The 19,187-nt window shown below is 40.4% G+C and overlaps 1 protein-coding gene across 1 annotated transcript in view; it reads right to left on the bottom strand.

Annotated features, from left to right (window-relative positions):
- LOC131962613 (interleukin-1 receptor accessory protein-like 1) overlaps positions 1-19,187 on the bottom strand; it is a 298,116-nt gene that overhangs the window by 219,535 nt on the left and 59,394 nt on the right. Inside the window, 1 exon segment of the mRNA XM_059327558.1 lies at positions 15,558-15,651. Within this exon segment, the coding sequence (XP_059183541.1) occupies positions 15,558-15,639 (82 nt within the window). The 5' untranslated portion in view covers positions 15,640-15,651.

Here is a 19,187-nt window from a genome sequence, read left to right as displayed (position 1 = left end):
GATCAATTGTACACGGTCAGCATGGATGTTTGATTGGATAATCTGCACCTCACTGTCTCACGTGGATGCGTGTGTGTGTGTGTGTGTGTGTGTGTGTGTGTGTGTGTGTGTGTGTGTGTGTGTGCACAGAATCAATATTTCAAACAACAGCACCTCTGTTGTGTAGGTCGGATGCTGACTTAATAAGGTGGATGAGCTTTCAATCTTAACTCAATTTACTTAGTTTCAGAATAAACAAATTGTTGTCTTGATGGACTTTTTGAAGTGTAGCGTAGTGCTAGATGTTGTTCTGCAGCACATTGCGCCGCGGTCACTCCATCTCCTGTTCTCACGGATGAGTGGCATTTAGGGTCACTTAACAAACATGCCTGGAGGAGGCTGAGAAGCAGCAGCCCCTAGATGGTGTTCTAGATGGGTGCTTGGATCCATCATTAGTCACCCTGAAGCGCACTGTGAAAGGGTTAAACGCTCTGACGCAGCAACAACCGCAGAGGTAGCTCTTACGCAAAAATTAGGTCATTGAAATCACTCAATTATAGATGTTGACATTGCATGCGCATTGTATAGCTCTAATGCTGGGATCACAATTCCATGATATGAAATGTTTCCTAATCCTTCCTCCTCCCATCCGCACTGCAGATCAAAAGAAATGCTGGAATTGCTTCCCATGGCACATTTGAAATGGTTTTCTGACAGTGTAATACCAAAGTCATTTACCCGGCTGCATTTGGCTTTTGCTATGAATTGCAGAGATGTAGTTTTCTTATTTTGTTTGATGTGCCTGAGCCATACAGAGAGTCATTTAAATTTTGTCATGTGGCTCAAATGGAATACTGACACATGCCTTCGACTTAAATTAATAACACTAGTCATGTTATTAAAACCTTGTATTTTTGCCTGCATGTTGCGGCTGTAATTTCGTTATGCTAAAGGCTAAATGACTGCACTTTAATTAGATGAAGCAATTTCTTGATTAGTATGGTATATATTAAACGGTAATTGCTTTTTCTTTTCCTGTGGTATACTTATATATGTTACATCAAAAAATAGGCTGCAGGAATGTTGCTTCCCTTGAAATGTTTTTAACAATAAATGAAAAATATGAGAGCACAAAGTTCTTCAGAGATCTAGCTTCTCAATTTTGCTCTATGAATGATGATGACATAGCAAAAAGTCACACCCACAAAGCGACGTAAAAGAGGTAATGGGTCAGGTCAGCAAAGACGTGGAGAGACGGCGCAGCGTGCATCAAGTCCACTACTCAGGAAGCTGCAGCGTTGAATTGGTCGTGCCATGGACACAGCAATTGACAGGGAACCCCCTACACTGCCTGATGGATTCAACTCGGCAGGTCAGACTATTAGGCCCACCCACTGAGAAGTGTTGAAATAATTTTGCTTCGTTATGAAACCTAGGCTGCAGGTAATCAATGGGAAACACTGGATTAGTCATGGGGAATGAGAACCATGCAGCTTTTGACGTATTTGGCCTCACTTGACATCACATTTCTTGCAACGTGACTATTGCACATGCACACATCACAGTGACGATGCTGAAATCATACAGGCTGAGGATATATATTTCATCATTGCACTGACAAAGCTCCCATGATGCCATTTGCTACTGAAATGGTTAAGTCTGATCCTGAGGAGGCAAAAAAAAAAAAAAAGGTGTGAATATTTAGCATCACCCTCCTGGTAGAAATAACTCCCATGCCAAACAGTTTCCTTCCAAAGCTAATCTCTTATTTGCATATTAAAGGCATTGAAAGACACATACAGAACCATAATCCTTAGCTGTCCTTGTGTTTTTCAAGACCAGGCACTTGGTGCACAAAAAAGGCGACAGAGAGCCTTAGAGAGTGTTGCGAACAGCAAAAGGAGGCCCTTTAAATGCCTATATCACATGATTTTAAAATCGCTGAGGGTGGCATGCACGTTAAACATTATAATCAGGCCATATTTGAATTTCAATGCCGTGCAAATGAAAGGTGTTGGAATGGGATTTGGATACTTTTTTTTGGAATTGAACCGGAGTGTTTCAGGGCTGGAAGAGGGACAAATGACTTGTCAGCAATCAAAACGGGATTACCATAAACTGCTTTTCTTTGTTATGCTTTTCCCAGCTGTTTTGCCAGATGTATTTTCATTAAACCAGAACCGACAAATAAGCGGTAGGTTGCAAGTAAATTCAACAGCATAATGAGCGCCTATAAATAATCACCGGCGTCACTTTCAATTGTCTTTGCAGGTGCGCAGAAAATTGTAAGGTCAGCACCCTCTTAAAAGGGGTGTTAATCATTCATCAGGCTATTTGATCTGCTTCTCTTCCATCATCTGATTTGTTGATGGGAAGCGATGGCATCTCCACCACTCATTAGGCTCTGTGTGAATGAAAAAAAAACAACATCTTTTGTCAAACAGCAGCTAGCAGACTTCACAGTTAAGCTATGGGCCTCATTACACACGCTCAGAGGCTAGCACTTCAAGAATCAAACTTAATTGGCTGCCTGAACATTGCATTTTTATACAGCAATTTATTTTAAGTGTTTTTGATGTCAGATGATATACGGGGGGAAACTTCTGTGAGGCTGAACAGAGCAGAAACAGTTTAATTACCCTCTGGCAAGATCACACGCACAACACAGGCAAAGGTTGCGGAGAGAGGAGAATTTTTAATCTGGTTTTTCGGAGAGCGAGATTGTGCGAGGGGATGTGCTGAGAGCGCAGAAACACTTGGGATTGTGAGGTCGTGGTGTGCCGTGTTGCTTGGCTACTGGCAGGATACAGAGATGCAACGCCTACTAACATCTGTAGTGCCTCTCAGTTAGCAGGAGATGCTAATAGAGACTTGGAGCTCTTTAGATGCCGCAGACTCTTTACTGTCACAACCAAGGCAAACTCCTCAGTACTTCAGCTGCCTCCAACCAGAAATCTTGTGTTGTTTTGACTTAAGACGCTCCTTCTGTAATGACAGTCGCTCCCTCTGCGTGCCTCCTCTCTTTTAACTCCTCTTTTCAGCTCTAACAAATAGGCATTAGAAGCAAACTGTGTGCATCTTCAGGACTGCAATCTGCCCTGTTCTCAATCCATCTTATTTACGTTTCACAGGTTAATAGAATATAATCGCTTTAGAAGGCCAACAGGGTTGTAAAAGCATTTCATGGCTGTTTCATCCACAGCTGAGAACTTTTCACATTTACAGAGCTGCCACTTTATGTCATATAAAGAGAAATAAATGAAAGACACTTCTTGTAAATAACAGACGATGATGCCTGCCTCTCCCCCTCACTCCTCGCTGAGAATCTCTCCTAATGCAGCACCTCTGTACATATGTTTGTTTCATGAACGCAGAGGAGCAGAGGGGGAGGCTGTGCAGCACGATTCTGCGCTGTGATTGGCTGATAAGAGACCAGAGAGGCTTATCCCTGGGAGAGGCCTTGGAGATGACAGTGGAACTTAATTAATATGTAGAATTTATCGATCATTGCACTGCAGGGAAATCAACTGCCATCTTCTACCATTTTTGGGCCCTGGAGGATCATAAATAAGAGGTCTTAAATATTTCAACCATGCGCCACATCAAACGCAAGCAATAAACATGACAGGGAAATATGTGACGGAACTTCACTGTAAATCGTGCCAAATGAAATTATAAGGCATGCTCACAGGGAATAGTTGAGCTGAATTTTCTTTTTTGCAGAGGGGATTTTTAAAAGCAAATTTGGTGTGTCTTAATTAAAGTAGCATTTCTCTCCCTAAACAATAAGTGCTTTGGCTTTGGATAAAATGACATACTTTCCTATGGGGGAAATACCAGGTGATTCCTGGCTAATTATAATTAAAATGCAAAGCAGTAGGGTTTGAATGGGACCTGCTTGCATCTTCTGCACAGTGGTGAGAAAAGCAGCCAGGGCCTGGAGAATAGAGTCAACCTGGTTTGTTTCCAGAACTCCTGCAGTGCGTCAGTCTCCTGCAACCAACAAAGGCGTAGTCCTCGGCAAGTGAGCTTACATCCTTTCTCCCTTGCAAAAAAAAAAGGGAAACTGAAAAGCCCCAAACTTGGCAGGACTCCCTTGAGACCTGCAAGCATTCACTGTGCCCCTGCTTGTTGCAGAAATAGGTTGATTGTGCTTTGACCAATCCCAGTTTGACTAAAAAAAGAACGGGGGGAAAAAAGGAAAAATGAAAGGAAAGAAAATGTACAAAGAGAACAAGAGAGTAGTGTTTTTTGTTCTTAGCTGTCATTGAGCGACGGGGAGACTGTGAACAGGGAATGAACACAGTGAGAGAGGATGTGTTCAAACTTTCCAATAAAGGAGCATTGAAAAAGGCCACACGCTGAGTGCCTGGCTGACGTGAGAGAGCTTGACAGCCTCATCAAATGCTACGTTGTTGGGAGGCTTCCTGCATTCACAAAACTTCACCTCTCAAGTGACCACAGCCTCATTGTGCGGGGCAGGCTAATTAAAAATCGCAATTCATGCAGTTTCTTTCACCGCGGTGACACAGGAGGCAGGGAAAGGCCACAAACTTCCCATCCAATGACATTATCAGTCATCTGAATTTTTACACTCCAGTCCTAACAAGCAAATAATTGGTTTACAAGGTCAAACAGGAATAGAAAATTTGTCATCCAATCCTATAGTTTTCCCACTTATCCACATTTTGACTGACAACACATGTTCATTTACACCTGGAATTATCTGGATAATAATGTGGATCATGTGGCCTGACTTATTCATACATTCCTCTATATCTGAATACAGAAAGACTGCACGAAACAGCTCACAATAGGATCTGTGGATTATCTTGAGTAACCGGGTCAAAGAAGATATTTCTTTTGCGTTTTTCAAATGTATTTTATTTAATCATTTTCTTTTAAGAACAAGCCAAGTGTCATCTATTTCAATTATATTCAAAGGAAGACAGCACTCTCTGTGACAGATATAACAAACACCCGGGGACACCAAAACTATCTAGATTGACAAATAGCTCTACAGTTAAGAGGTAAAATGTGTATTTTTTCATTATGAGGTGACTGTCCCTTTAGGAGCCATGCATAATGCATTATCTCACTAATCTTCAACAAAAAATGAAGAAGAAAGTTACAAAGCTGACTTCACATATATACATCCCTTATCCAGGGAGATTATTAACTAAAAACACAGATGGATGTTGGCTTAAAGGATCCTTCTTAGCAAAGAATCTTGAGCACAAACCATTAAATTACAATAAAAGGCACGTGCACCAATTCCACTTCTTAACTCTCCACATACTCATTACTGTATTGAACAGTTGTCTATATTCCACATCTCTGCTCAGTGGAGAAAGCTTTAAATCCCTGCACTATAAATCTTCTTTCCCTTGATTTACTTATCGTTCCATTGCCTTAACAAATACAAACACACCTTCCCGCTGATCCCTGCACGTGGACAGACACCTCCTCAAACTGATATATATGTTATGGCAACAAAAAGCTGATTGTGTGTGTTGCAGTGACAGTCTTGTGGAAAAAAGCTGAAAATCTCATCCTATGTCCCAAGCCATCAATCAAGAGAAATGATCCCTGAGTTAAAGCTACAAGCCTTGGGTATATACTGCAGTCTGTTGAACACAGATGGCAAAAAAAAGTAATGCATGCTCTTTAGCGGAGAAAAATACATTTCAAGCGTGATATAAAAGTATATATATGCTTTTTGGTTAAAAGTATTCATCTGAAATGTAATTCTGCAAACAAATATAAGCAGTGGTTTAAAACATGTTTTTTATGCTTCAGGGTGGCTATGCTTTTAAAATCCCACATACTGTAAATTGGAAAACCAGCAGGTGAAGTATGAGGCTAATTATAGATGCTGATAAAGCTGCAAAATGACAAGAGACAGTGTTGCCATGCAAATCAATGAACTCCCCTCAGAAATCAAACTTAACTGAGTTGCATCAGCCCAAAACAAAGTTAGCGCTTCAATCAATAGAAAACCAATGTACTCTAAGAGTCGCAACACTGGAAATAAAAAGAATCGAATGTCTCAGAGATTGCAAAGGCTGAGACAAGTGGAAATCAAATGACCAGTTTGTCTGATTTCCACAAATGACAGAAAAAACTCAATATCTGTCTTTTTTAGCAGGAGGAGGGTCTGCTCTCGCTTCTCGAAGCAAGACCTTTTATCAGCGAGGGATGTGAGCTATCATTTAGCCCAATCTTACTCCACTCAAACAGATACTGCAGGTGTGTAATTTATAAGCGTGAGCATCGAATTTGATCTCCAGCATACATATTAGGAGAGGTAGTATTTTCAAATTAGATCGACAAACAGGAATCACAGATGCTGCTGCAGGAAGGTGTTTCTTTCTATAAACCAGCATCTTGGTTGGTTAAATTCTAATGATGATGATGGGATTAGGCTCGAGTGTATTGCTTTAATTATTCTTTGAGACATCTATCTGACCCTTCAGTGATCCTGTCTGGCCTCCAGGAGAAAGTCGCCAATCAATGGCGGCAATACCCATCACTTTCTATGCACGGGAGGCTGAGGAGAGATGTTGGGTGAAACATAAAGACAGGCAAGGTTACAGAGAGAAACGGCTGAGAGATGAGAAGAGACACGAAGGACCTTTTTTTTAATTTGAGAAAGAAACTAAAAAAGGCAAACTGCCATCTCAATGCTGATAGAAATGGGAGACGACATACATAAACATAGATTGCGAGATAGACAAGCAGATACATACAGGCGCAGAGTGACACAGAATGAGGGGGAGTACCCACAAGGATTAATCATGCAGTGCAGCCTCAGGTTAAAATGTGTGATATTTTTGGGTACAGTCCCATCGCTGCCTCCAGGCCATTTGCATAGTACTGAGAGACTATAGCTCTATTTCTCACCATCACTCTTTAAATGAGGCAAGCAGTCAAGGGGTATTTAAAATAATTTCCGGAGCTATTACTTTTTGTGTCCAAATTGCCCTCACTTTATTACAAATGTTACTTATTTACCTTTCATTTGCACTGATTTCCTCTATTTTTTTCTTCGCCGAGTTTCATTTCCCCTGAAGTCCTCTTCCTTAAACCTGAGAGCCAGATTTTCTTAAATTAAGCAGTGGCCAGCCTTCTCCATGTTTAAATCCTCTTTCGGACTAAAGCTCATTATCATCCACACATATAATCTCTCAAATTGGTACCAAACGCCCCAGCTGTTAAAGTGGGCTGCATAATTTGCTAAGGGAGCCTGAAATAAACGTATTATCTTTCAGAGAGAAATATTAAACTGGAGATAATGCAATATATTGTATTTAATGTTGAATGCCTGCAGACAGTTGAGGTTCCGAGACAATGAACAGACAGAGCAAAGCACAACACATGAAGTGGGTAGAAAATTGAAGTGTTTCACACACAGGATTTGTATATATTTTACCTCTTAACCATTTCACCTCATAGGGTGAGAATGCTCCATTTTAAACCATTAAAAATAAAATCCAAGAGGTGACATATTCTCTCTAGGATGGCCTATTGAGCTTTCTTTAACAATTACTTCTATTGGAATTAAATAAAAAGCTGTTTTGAGAGCTGTCAGTCGTGCCAATAGTAGACATTCACATTTACTTACAAAGTGTCAGACACTTCTTGGTGTACCAGAGTGTCTGTTTTTGTCCTCCCTGGCTGAAGTAAAAGCTTTTTTAATGGTCACTTCTCAAATAGAGAGCTTTTTTTTTTTTTTTTTTTTAAGTCATGCAAAAGTAACAAGAATAACAGACAAAATAAATGTAAGTGTCAGTAAAAGGGCGTTTGGTGACATATCTGCATGATTGACATGTGTCCGGCGCTATTAGCTCCACCCACACTTCCACCCCATTTCCCAAATCTGGATTTCAGTAAACCCAAATCCAATCATCCCATAGGCTTCATACACCCATGGGCGACATTTTTCTACCGTCAATGCCTTAAACCCAAATGCATCAAATAAATAAAAATAGCTGTAATCGGATACGCCTTTGATCCACTCACACGAGCACTGACAGCACTACTTGAGCTTTAAACCTCAACCTACAGCTACACACCGTGTCTTTACTGAGCCGCAGCCCTCTGCAGCCTTCCCTGGCATTTTTATCAATTGCTGTGGTGTTGTAACATTATTACAGGTCAGGAAACAGGCCACGGAGAGACTATTCCGCTCATAAATCAGGTGATTGATTGTCATCCATCTCACACAGAGGGCTGTGGCGTGTGTCCTCTACCCGGAACACATATCCAAAGTAACCCCAGTAGTCAAGAGGCCTATATCTGGTACACTTGTTGATTTGCTCGTCGCTCCCTCGCTCTCTCCGAGCAGCGGGAGAGAAAACAACTCCATGTGGCAAGCCATTTCATTTCTAATATCATGTGTGTGATCAATCTCCCCCGCAATGAACGGGCGGTGCAGTGGAGGCAATCATTCAACATTTGTGGCAGGTATGTGGTATTGACCGAGGGAAGATGAACCGCGGGTATGCACGGATGTGTGCCTGTGGATGTGTGTGATGGAGAGAGAGAGCGAGGGGGAAGAGAGCTTGACTTTTAGCTTTCAATCTCAGTTCAAGTTTCTGGATTTGTTCCATTCAGAGCCTTTACATCCCGAGCTGTGGTCGATCTGATGGAACTTCTAGATTAAAATCATTTAGTTAAGAATTATCTGACATTCAGTAAAAAAAAACTGACATATTGTAAAGGGTCACTACTGCTGTGCCCTCTGTCTCGCTCAAGTTCTTGCTGACAGCTTCCTGCCATATTTAACGTCCTTTAATATCAATTACAAAGTCAAATAGCTCGCTGTAATTGAATTTGTGCTGTGCGCTGACGTCCCTTGTTAGGAATCACTGTCTTGTCCAATTAAGAGGAGCCTTATTATTGGCCAAATTGCGAGTAGCCCTATTAATGTGGGGGAAAGATTCTATCCTTTAACTGACATATTAATGTTGACATCCTCCCGGAGTTGTACATTGCGACGGGTGTGAAGACTGTTAATTTAAGTGACTGTCAGAACGTCCTTGATTCTTCCTCCTGCAAGAGTGGAAAGTCTGGGAAGAGGGGGAAAAATATATGTTGTGGACCTACTGTAGCGGCAGTAGATAAATACACGGGGAGAGACGGATGATGAGCGGCTGCTCTCTAATGGGAACCAAGGTCTTGTTGCGGTGGCGTGTTTTATTTACAGCTACTCTTCATCAGAGTGACACGCCGGGCCCTCGGACCATTCTTAATAGAAACTCGAAGCAGAGAAGGGATTCTGTCTTCCATTTCCAGATGGGGACACGTTTCAGAGGCCGGCTTTTTGAACAACAGAATGATGCATTCACTGTGAGTGAGTGTTATGGGTAATGTATTGCTGGAATTACTGGGACACTGTGGAAGGTAAGCATCATTTGTCTGGGGACTCATCAATGTCTGCTGGAGAAATGGGGACTAATGACTGTACAGCAGAGGGGAGGAGAGAGGCTGAATTTGTCTCAATCAATGTCAACCAATATGATTGTGAATCTACAACTGTCATCAATGTTCACTGGGGGGACATGTGTTAACAGTTGTGTTAAGGGATGACTTTTAGTGAATACAAAACAGAAATGTTTCCTGCACTGCAGCAAGTTAAATTTTACCTCTTCCACACCGCTCCCTCCTATAGATGAATATAGTTTTTATGCCTTTTTTCTGTCTGGTTTTGGTACGGTGTCTATTCAAATGATAAATAAATACAACATTAAAACAGAAAGACCTTGAAGAAAACCATAGCTATGTTATGCATCTGAGCCATATAAAAAAACTTCTTACTTAAAAAAAATTCTTTCTGCAAGAATTCTGCTGCTCTACAAATCACTCAGAAACCCCCTTATTGTCAATATATGTAGTAAAACCATACATCCTTTGAATGCCCTAGGGCTCTAGTTCGTGGTTGTAAAGTTTCATGAGGCTGAGATTATCCCCCTGAGCCTCAGCTTGCAGTCATGCCCAATTTATGCAATTCATGACTGAAATTAGGGGACCTAAAGTCTGTTTTTCCCCCCAGACTGCACAAAATTAGCATAAAGTGGGCATGTCTATAAAGGGGTACTCGTGGGTACCCATAGAACCTATTTTCATTCAATTATCTAGAGGTCAAAGGTCAAGCGAGGACAATTTTTTTCATTTGGATGTAATGTTATCTTGTTGGTACCAATGGAATCCTTAGATTTTCTAGTTACATATATCAATATCTTCACTGTAGCATTAAAGCCCGCTATCTCTGACAGATGGGAAGTCGGCCAAGGACAACGGCATCTGTGCTGAGTTGAAGAGGTTAATTGCTGAGGCAACCATTCAGCAGACCAAAAAGCTGAAAAGCTGCTTGTTTGTTTTTTAAATTACAAGCAATTGCTCTGAATAGACCAAGCTATTGTCCCTGCAGTGTCCACTGGGGTAAATGGTAGATGGTCGACAGTGACACTGTCCTTGGTTTGCCTTATTAGAAATCATCCATGAACAATAAAAACTCTTGACATCCCATTTTAGAGTGGTTTCCTAACTGCTGTGTTGATTTGGGACATAAAGCCCAATCTTTCACTTTTCTTACAAATCAGATGAATGGTAAAATAAATCAAGCATGGACTCTGAGGAAATCCACTGAATACAATGTAAGCCAGTTCATTCAAGACTTGCTCGACTGTCGGCCTTGTGACAAAAAGACTCCAGGTCCAATCCTCAAAACTGCACGTTTGTCATTAACAGACATGCTGTAAAACTGCTCTGAAGCAAGAGATGTCCCAGTAAATCCCTGGGGATAACAGCAACTCCTAAAGCCTGGGAAGCACGGGAAGCTGCACGGAGTAAAACTGAATACCAAAGATAAGAAGCATAGCAGAGTTCATGGCGTCATGCAGATGAACGTCAATGGCCATGAATTAAATTACAAAACTACGACAGTATTTGGGGAAAGTTCTGTTTAGTCGCCTCTACAATGCCTTTGCATGCCCTTTTTATTTTATTCTGTATTCAGGCCTGCCCAAAGTCATCCTCAGTACCCCTCCAAAGCTGCCTCTCACTTTGATTGTAATCCATGTTCGAGGTGAGAAAAAGAATAAATGCATAGTTATTACTTCAGAGAGTCAAAAGTGAGACCTAACATGAACTCTCCAGTTTCTATTTCATATCAAATTGAATGCAGCTGTGTGGGGCACAGAAAGAGGATTCTGCTCTTTTCAGTCCACTGCCAAGTAACCAAACGGCCATTTTTAGGGATTCCTCACACGACTCACACGACCAAGCATCTATTGTATAGTATGGCACAAGCGGCCAACAAGGGAGCTGATTGTATGTTTAAGACAATAACAACAGAGAACAAGATCTTTTTTTTTTTTTTTTGCACAAACCAAGAATAGCAAGACTTACAGAAATAGACCAACAAAAGTAGACTTTGTTCATTTATCACTCAATTCCAGAAAGAGACTCGATTATATTCAGAACTGACCGAGAAGATTCCCTAATCACTTTTTTTTTTTTTTGGGATTGGAGCATGCTAACCTCCAAATATATATTTCTATTATCTCTAAATGTCAGCAATTAGGCACCTAAGTGATGACTGATGAGGTAAGGGTGAGCAAAAAACCTGTGACCTGACAATTTCATTAGTCAGTGCCACTTATTTCATTATTTAAAGTCTTAATTTCAACAAATTAATACCCTTTTCTTTTGGAATTTTGAAAAGGTTTTGCTGACGACCTTGTTCTTTTTAAGGAACACTGTAGCCTTACAGTCTATTCATTCAACTTTCATTTATAGGAACTGCTATGTGCAACCAAAGAGCTCTACACCAAAAGAAGCAAATAATTGTAAAATGTCTTGCTGAAGGCCAATTTGACAGTAGATGTGTTCACTTTTCCCACACAGATTTTCCCACTGGTAATGCGACAAGCCCCCTTTCTCTAATCTTTAGACCTCTGTAACTCAACAAAGCTGTTAAACTGTGATGGGAATTCTGACCGAAACCAACTGGTCCCTGCTGATTGAGTAAACCAAGAAATTGCCTAGTTTTCTGCTATCTGATCTTCATCTAAGTCCCAAGTACAGACAAACACAAGGTGCTTAACTGAATACCACACAAACAATTCTTGTTTGTCTTGATCGTAGGTCTTCAGAGATCTATTTTATGAGGAATCAGCAGATGTTTCTTATGAGCAGCAACAGTTTTTATAGATCAAAGTAGCTCCACACCTCACTCAAATCTTATATCATTAATTGGACTCCAGTTTTGCTAACTCCTGACACCAATTAGCTCTTGTTGGAGTCATTAGACTCAGAGTTCACTTACTTTTTCCACCAGCACTATGAATGTTTAATGGATGTGTACAAAAAAGGTTAAGCACAGCATGTTCTTCTATACTTGGGACTGCAGATCAGATCACATTTAATAATAATTCTAATGATATATTTAATTTATATAGCACTTTTCTAAAACTCAGCATTTACATTTTATGACAAATTAATGCAGAAAACTAGGTTATTTCAAAGGGTTCACATACTTTTTCTTGCCACTGTAGATGCATTTTTCACTCACATGGAGTGTTGTTTCAGGATAGATTTTTTTTCATATATATATTTTCATATTTCAGTACCCTTCAAATGACAATTCAGTACTTTACTTGATCCTTTTTTTCTTCACTTCATTCAGTACCCATCATGGATGGGAATGGGACCATTCAGTCGCCTAAATGCCACCACCACTCCTCCCAATCCAATGATTTTTACTGCACTGAGCTGCATGTCAAATACACCGCGCTCGACTTCACCACACCACAGACTGCACGGGCTGTAATCACATGTCGCATTAAATCGAAGAATGCTTGGTGCGATCGGTTGCAAGCAAAACCATACAAATAGTCTTGTTTCCAGATCTGGATATGACTGAAGTTTTGAGAAAACTTGGTTATTTTGATCCTAGGTCTTTCTAACAGAAGAAAATCTCTCACAGCCACATCAAATCAGATCTATTTTAGTGTCAGTTTAATCATAATCAAAGGATATTATTTTGACATCCATTTGTCAGAAACTGCTCATATGTAAACACCAATTTCTACACGGACAATAGCCTTAATAAACCAGAATGCAATGCAGCGACAAGATGCTTCAGAGAGAGTACATGTCACAGAGTTCAAACACAAATATATTTCGCTGAATGATAGTCTACAACCATGTAAGAGCATCTGAGACTGGAGTTTTACTTCAGCATCTGACTTGATGTGCTGTATTAAGCAAAAATATACATAATTATTCTGTTCGCCCAACCATTCAAGCCATATCAGCATTCTAACACAGAGGAACCACTGCAGAGGACGAATGGATACATTCTCCTACTTATACTTGCTGAGGATTAGTATGGCAGATATGCATTGTATGTTTTTGCTCTGTTCCACCCCGAGTACAAATGCAGACAAAGCATTACTCAAAGATGGGTGTTTTGAATTTAATCATCTACAGATAATAGCAGTGCACATGCAGCAGTGGGTTTTCTTGAGTTGGTGTGTGTGTTTGTGTATGAAAGGGAAAGCCAGAGAGATAGTGGATTCATTGTTCCTGAGGGAGTCAATCAAGCCATTTAATTTCCTTAATGGGTTGACACTTACAGGTTTGATTGTCTAGAGTGAATTTCCTTTAACAAAGGTGCGAATGAAAAACATTACTTGTTTACACATATTGCAGCAGCTCAGTTTGTCTTATTAGAGATTAAATCAGTAATTTGTTTGATCAATTTCGACTGGAAGTCCACGATTTCCTCAAGAAATTCCAGATTAAAGTAAGAGGCTTCTAATTCTTATTATTTAAATTGAATGAATGTCAAAGAATGTGTTTATGACAGGGAAAATAAACACATTACATGTAAAACCTTTACATCTCTATGACCCAACTGAAGCTTAAATGGTCACATATTGTTCGCAATGCATAAACAAGCCCTTCGCAGTGGAAAGCCATAATGCAGGTGAGCTTTTAAATGAGATTATGAGCCAGATTTTATCCAATCTGCAACAGAAATATACAGCCTAACAGAATTGGAAAGTGTTATCTCATAAACTAAACCCTGAAAAATGTTAATTTGAAAATATACCTGCTATAACACCGGGATATTCACCTTCCTGACCCTGCTATTTCTTTCCATTCTGTAAAAATGAAAGCAATGCAATTTCAAACTGGCTTTCATTGCCCAGTATCTCTTTTACAATGGTGCTCTAACTTGCAACCAGCATGGCTTCTAATAAAGCCGTACAAGCTAAAAGAGAAGGAACAAAGGACGGGGTCTGGCTCAGATGGGGCGTTCATTTATCAGTGGACACGTTTCAAATCCTTGCCCCAGGCAATGGCTCGTGAAGCATCCGATGAGATAGCCCGCAGGGACTTCTGCTGGAAAAGCAGAAAACCCTTTGATGAGCCTTGGGCCAGTCCTGCACCTGTGTCTAATATGCATGGGTAAAAACCCAGACTCAAGCAGCCTCTGGATAAAAAAAGGAAAAAATTACAGACTGCAAAAGACTTCCTTTATGTTTAATGTTAGCCAATGTGATTTGTTTCACTGGCTTGCATCTATCCTTTAGAAGAAAGTAATTATTTTCAAGTCTGGAGAGGCTTGCAGTATTAGTGTTACAACCATGTAAATACTTGGTTAGTCCACAGTAGCATCCTTCCATGCAGGATGCCTCATAGATCCAGAAAGCTCATTTCACTCACTCTCTCACTATTGACCTCACCAGCCTGATTTGAGCCATGCAAGTGTTAATAGACGGCACTAAACCGAGATCATTGACTCACCTTCTCTCAGCAGGACTGTAATACTATCGAACAGAGTAGTGTTAACTGCATTTACTGGCTGTTTGGTAACACTTTGCTCTTGTGGCAACAATTATTGCATCAAATAGCATAGAAACACATTAAAGAAGAAAATGTGAAACCAGAATGTAATTAACTCCAGACGACAGTGTTAAAATTTGATTTAAGCTAGAGATAATGAAGACAAATCAAATCATGCACACAAACAGACAATCCGAGTATATGCATTATAACTGCACAAAGTTTGTGATCGTGTTACTAAACATTAGGTGTGTAGCAAACCCTTCAAGAATAAAAAAAAGTCTGTGTTCTTATTATCTTCTAGAACAAATAAGAAAACAAGATTAAACCATGCAATTTATCTGCAAAGATCAACAATGAAATATGCTGTTATCACTCACAGAACCTCAAATTGAATTGAGTGTTTGTAGACTTCAAAAACAAGCTGTTAGGAGACGGGGCAAGCTCTGGTTTTTATCATGACTGTGTCCATTCCAGATCCTCCTGCTGTTCACGAAAATACACAGTTTGTGCTCACAGGCAAAAAAGAAGAGCATTGAATTTTTTGAAGGTTCCAGGGATTCAAACCTCGACCAATTAATGTAGCTGTAGTTGTTGAAATATGGGAAGCTCTCAGTAAAATAGATACTATTTGGCATTTTCCCCAATGGTTTTTCAGGGCGAACTATCATTACAGCAAAAGAAAGATACAGTAGTTGTATTATAAAGACAGGACTTACCTGAGCCTCTCTTCGACACCACTTTCAGGCCATGGACCACGACGGCATGAAGCAGGATCAGAAGAGGAATGGGAGCTTTCATTTTTCACCAGTCCTAAAAGGAAACAAAAGCTTGATTTATTATTCCGTACTGAGACTTGCCTGTGAATGCACTAAAGCCATCCAAAACATCAAAAAAAAGGAGAGATAATGATTTTGGCAGGAGATGCACGATCAAAGCTCAAATATAAAAGAAACTGCAAGTTCTGAGCCAATAATTACAGAACTTTTACAAGACCTAAGGTCAGCTGGAAAAGATCCAACACCCCTATGTGCAAATTTTGTTCACCAAAGTGTTTGTCTGCCTCTGCTTTATTTATACCAGTGGCTCTTCAGGGACTTACTGTATAATCAGGGGGAGGCTGTTGATGATACAAATGTCAAGATGCATCTTTATCAAGACGAACCTGGCTTTGCAGCTTTGTCAACTACCTACAACACTAATCCAACTCCTCTCCCAACCAACATGACATAATCAGGTCCCCGCTTAGATCAGGATGTCTCTCTGTTAACATGCAGCTTTTCATACACGGAGGCTGGATGAGATGGCGGATAAATCTGAATATGCCTAATATACTGAGAACTATTTAAATCATAGCTGGCAGTGATGATAATATTGGGAGTGACATTACATTTCCCTACATTTTAAATGCCAAAAAGCCTTCATTATCGTGGCTAAATCTTTAAAAAAGTAAACATGTTTGGACCACTTTAGGTCCTAATCAGTGCATTGTATCTCATATTTTAAGAATCCTTAAATAATTGTTTATTTAATTTGAATAATTAAAAAATAAGTACATAAAATTGGTCAGAATTTCAGTAATTTTGGTCTCAGTGTCCAAGCGATAATTGCATTCACAGAGTTAAGTGACTTTAATCCATGATGAGTCTTGTGGATATTTAAAGATAATGTGGGATGGTGTTATATCCCATTACAGCACATGTTAGAGTGGTCAATCTAGCTTTAATCATAGGCATGCCAATGATTGAAATATACATATTGATTATTCATATCCCAGTACAAGCTTTGAATTATAAGTTGATCCAGAGAATATCTTTGTCAGCCCTGGAATGAATATTGCTGCATATGAGTGCTGGGTGACATCTGACATTAGCTGTGGTTATGAATAGTCATTAATAAAATGAAGGCTGCATGAGAATCATGCTTTACCTGATTATAATGTGTACCTTCGAGTCAATCAGCAGTGAGAATACACATTGGAGTTGTACTTTAGACTTTTTTAATATTGGAGAAAGTTTAACAGTTTTTAGTGAGTATGTAGTCAGATTTTGCCAGCAGCACACAGTATCTTCAGCGATATGCTCATTAAACGCTTCCATGTGACTGTATAATTCTTCTTTTTTGTTTCGGTACTAATTCTTCCCACTGCTACAGGCAAAAATGCCCTCACTGCTGCAGCTCGACAAAATGTCCATGTAGGCTACAAGGGCACTTCCATTGGCATTTCAGTCACGACAAAGATGCTTCACATAGATTCCACAAAGCTGCATCAGAAAGCCTTTGAGGGGAAACCCTGAAAAGCCACAATAACCCTTGAGACACTCGCAGTGGCATGCGAAACTGGCCAGCAGCCAAAGATTGCGACATTGCCGTGTTCTCCATCGTCAAAGGCTTATTGTCGTCAGCCGTTGCTTTCTGCAACCAATGCCACCTCGGAAAAGCTAAACGCCACCACACAAAAATCTTATCTTTTTAATTAGTTTTCCATGTTGGGCGCAAGTCTGCAACATTAGCACAAAAGCTGGGGTGTCTTTCTTTGGTTTCAACACAGAGGAAACGACTGAATCGCCAGTTCTGCTCATATTCCTCCGGCTCACAGTGATATCCTGGACTACTAGACATTAAAGCAAGCAATTATGATCGTTGAAAAAGTTTAACAACGTGCTCTTGCGATGCAGGGTAATTAATTTTTTGTTGATGCCAACTATACTGAGCAAATACAGTAAGTCATGTTCTGTAGGGTGAACTGATCATACACCGTGAGAGCAAAAAATATGTGGATTATGGGATTAAATATCACACATGAAGTCATGACATAGTGCTTTGCTTGAAGGTTATTGAGAGGAAAATGGCTCCAGATGTAAGGCTTCACAAATCTCACGTTTTCAAATGTCTTTTTATGTCTTACAAACAGCCCCAAACTCAAATATTATGTTTACTACCACAAAAGACAAATAAAAAGTAGAAAATCCTCACAATCCATATGCTGGAACACGGAATCTTTGCTACAAAAATGATAAAACTAGAGCTAAAAGGTATTGCTTTAGCTCTTGTTCAATATCATTTCATGTCAGATGTGGAGCAGAAGTAGGTGACATTTGAGTCTTCCTTGGTAGGGGAGTTAAAGTGAGGAGACTTACAGCCTAAAGGAAGAAGCTGCCCTATAGCCCACAGATCCCTTTGTATCTCCTGCCAGACAAGCACTAGGGTGAACTCAGTTTGGCATGATTCTGTGATTTCGGTAACTCTCTATGGACTCTGTACTTCATCTCGACACTGTTGGGCAATGATACAATGATGCTGGTGCTGTCAGTGGATTTCGAGTGTAATTTTGTCATCAGAGAAGTTTAGATACTTGCAATGACCTCTCTGTGGAAGTTTGAGGGATCTGGAGCTTACAGAATTTGTATTAAGCTGTATTTTGTGGAGGTGTGTCTCCCTCTCCAAACTGTCAGTGGTCCTCTGCTGAGGACGCCCAGAATCCGATTACAGAAGGTAGGACTCGACTGCAGAGCTTGTCAAGCAGCAATCTACTAGCTTCTCAAAGCATTTGAGAAGGACGGGGGTGGATGAAACGGGTGGGTAGCTGTCAAGGAGCTACAGACAGAAGATTTTATTGATACCAATGGCATTATCACTTTAGCTTTTTTTTTCCTGTTTAACTCTATCTATTCCCTTATTGATTCCTGGTCAATTTTTGTGTGGAAAAAAAGTGGGCCTTAACAGATTTTGAGCGTACATATATACGGTTTTATTACCTCTAAATCTGAACACAATGTAGATGAATTATCACCAGTGTTTCAGCCCAGTTCCATCCCTACAGACCTCCCAGGTAAAAGGACAACGGTTAGTATTTTGTAGCAGGTGAGGCTCTCCTTGTGTCGAATATGTCAGTTGAGACATCAGACAATGTTGGGCTCTTGTTCTTAGCGAGCTTTACATTCACCCTCAGCGGGGTCTTTCTCACGTCTGCTGTGTACACAAGTGCCAGGTCCGCTGAGGATAGGGCTTTAATGGCTGGCTGTGTTGAGGAGATCAAAGCGAGCATAAAAGGTGTTGAGCTCATCTGGCAGCCTCTCACGTATTGATGCGGGCATTCTTGCTTTTGTAATACATGATTGCCCGCCGCATGTCTATATGGGTGTTATTTGCATTGAGGTGCCTTTCGGGGCTCCACTTAATGCTTTCGCTTTGTGTTCATGATGGCCACTTTCGGTTGAGCGCCTGCGATGTTATACACTTCCACCAACTCAACTGAAAGCAGCCTTTTTTTGGCTCTGAATGAGGCCCTCACCCCTGTGACTGTACTGTTGTTGTCCTCACAGCATGAGCAGCTGATTTATGATGAA

The sequence above is a fragment of the Centropristis striata genome, chromosome 24 (assembly GCF_030273125.1).
Source record: "Centropristis striata isolate RG_2023a ecotype Rhode Island chromosome 24, C.striata_1.0, whole genome shotgun sequence".
In the NCBI taxonomy this organism is placed as follows: domain Eukaryota; kingdom Metazoa; phylum Chordata; class Actinopteri; order Perciformes; family Serranidae; genus Centropristis; species Centropristis striata.
Note: the sequence above shows the minus strand (reverse complement) of the source record. Positions and strands in the feature narration are given on the sequence as shown.